The sequence below is a fragment of the Abramis brama genome (genome assembly GCF_963993115.1).
Source record: "Abramis brama genome assembly, chromosome: 20".
NCBI lineage: Eukaryota > Metazoa > Chordata > Actinopteri > Cypriniformes > Leuciscidae > Abramis > Abramis brama.
In genome coordinates this window covers 1,379,713-1,381,912 of record NC_139982.1, presented here as the reverse complement: position 1 = coordinate 1,381,912, position 2,200 = coordinate 1,379,713, and the positions used below count along the sequence as shown (strand labels likewise).

Here is a 2,200-nt window from a genome sequence, read left to right as displayed (position 1 = left end):
AGTTTTCAATCATTTTTGTTAGTAAAGGGATTTGGTAGGATTCTTCAAAAATAAAAGTACATCATCGGCATAAAGCGATATCTTGTGGGAACTGCTCTCTGTTTCAATGCCCTCTATCTCCTCGCTCGTTCTTATTGATACCGCCAATGGCTCAATAACTAAATTAAATAAGAGAGGGGACAAAGGGCATCCTTGTTTTGTTCCTCTCTCCAGCAAGAATGTTTCAGATGTGCAGCATGTGTGCTTGTATAAAGGGTTTAAACACATTAAGACACATTTGCACACTGTCTTTATTAAATGTAACTGATTACACATCCAGCATTTATTACACACACATGTTAATCCAGTAACAGTGAAACAGTGAAGTGGACAAAGATGGCTGGAGATCTTCATTAAAATAACAGAAAGGCAGGACAGGATTATGAAGTCATGATCTAGAGTATGAAGATCTGATTCCAGATATTACCAACTCCAGTCAGAGATGCAGATGCCAGATCATCCACTTTTAGCTCATAGGCTAAAGGCTAAACTACTTACAACTACCTGCTACCTGGGCCCCTGGGAAAATTACAATATTCACACCGTAATCTGTGATCAGCTTTGTCTGTAGCTGTGTAATTGGTAATGGCTGCACTACATTATTGTTATCAGGTCCAAAGTAACCCTGCCCTGTGTACACACCGTTCTTCTCACAACAGGTGGCTCTCCAGTAATACTTTGAGACAGTAACTCTATTTTTCAGTTTTTGTTTGTTGAGATCAGGAACTACACCAGTCACCACATAAGCCACAGTACAGGACCCCAGATCAGTAATAACAGCCTTCTCATGATTCTTCCATTGATCCCGATTGAAGTCTGAGTCCTGTGGAGCGGCGTTGGTCAGGGTGGAGGTGGCCAGCATGGAGATATGGTCGTACGTGTGCTGAACTGGGTAGAGGTGACCTCTGTCATAGCCAGACTTATCATAGTCACTATTCATAGCCTGATTATTAAGGGTTTTGCGACCTTTAGTTGCCATACATTCCTCAGCAACTCCATCCAGCTAAAAGACATGAGAGAAATAAGAAAACAAAATTCAAATTAATTATTATCATTTCAAATAAATATACTGGTCCCACTTTAATGTATGTGTCTTTAACTATATGGTCTAACATTTGAACTAATCATTTGATACAATGCTCCTATTGTGTACATACAAGTTTTTACAATTGTACTTATATTGTATAAAATACCTGCATGTAATTATAATGTAGCTGTAATTAATTTCTGTAATTACATCTATAATGACACTGTTAAACCTGTGCTAATCTTACCCGTATCATCCTCACTAACAGCACAAGTGTTTACAGGACAACATCAACACTATAAGCCTATATTGTACTTTATTATTTTTTTGTAAGTACATAGTAGTTAAAGACACCTAATATAAAGTGTGACCAATATACTATAATAATATACAGTTGAGTAATTACCTGAGGTTCGATGTACCAAGGATCACACCTCCCAACATTTATGCTCATCCTGAACACATACGCAGAGTAGATGGGGATCCTCCATGCTGTGTTGTACAAAGTTGCATAAAGATACTTTTGCTGATCGTTCTCGTCCCAAACACACTGACAGATCTCCTTGACTGAGGTGCCCCATTGTGGTGTGAATTCAGGAGGGCTACTGTTTAAAAAGAACTGTTTGCATTTACCAAAACCCGGCACCACCTCACTCAGAGAGAGGCAAGGCAACAGAAGAAGAACAAGCAGTTTCATGATGAACTCAAACTGTGAGAGCAGAAACTGAATCTCTGGATTTCTCTGTGTCAGAAGAGGCGAGAGTGGAGAATGCAGATGTTCTCTCTCTTTATAGAGTTTAACACACAAGGGGAGGAGATAGAAACACACGTCTGTAGACGTGGACAAAATACACAACTCCATCATGTGTGTCTTTTATCTTACACGTTTAACCATATGATTATCAGAGCTAGGGTAAGGATAGTCAAATCTAGCCTAAACCATGAGCTACTCCCCTTCAGGAGTGATGGAGAAGACTCCCTTGTGCTTTTTTGAGGCTCAGTTTGTAGTTATAATAAAAGTCTCACAGGAGGCAATCGTAATAATGAAAACACTTATTTTATTGGTTACAATACAAAGCACTTGAAAAACTTAAAATCAGCTAAGCTAAGGGCTCTCTAGTCAAGCATGCATCA

At 39.0% G+C, this 2,200-nt stretch overlaps 1 protein-coding gene across 1 annotated transcript; it reads right to left on the bottom strand.

Annotated features, from left to right (window-relative positions):
• Positions 1–273: 273 nt before the first annotated feature.
• LOC311071567 (endonuclease domain-containing 1 protein-like) lies at positions 274–1,812 on the bottom strand. Its single transcript, XM_084095968.1, has 2 exons — positions 1,473–1,812; positions 274–1,042 (listed from the first exon to the last, which is right to left on the bottom strand). The coding sequence occupies exons 1-2, from the start codon at positions 1,761–1,763 to the stop codon at positions 530–532; spliced, it is 804 nt and encodes a 267-aa protein (XP_083952094.1). The 5' UTR covers positions 1,764–1,812; the 3' UTR covers positions 274–529.
• Positions 1,813–2,200: the final 388 nt, after the last annotated feature.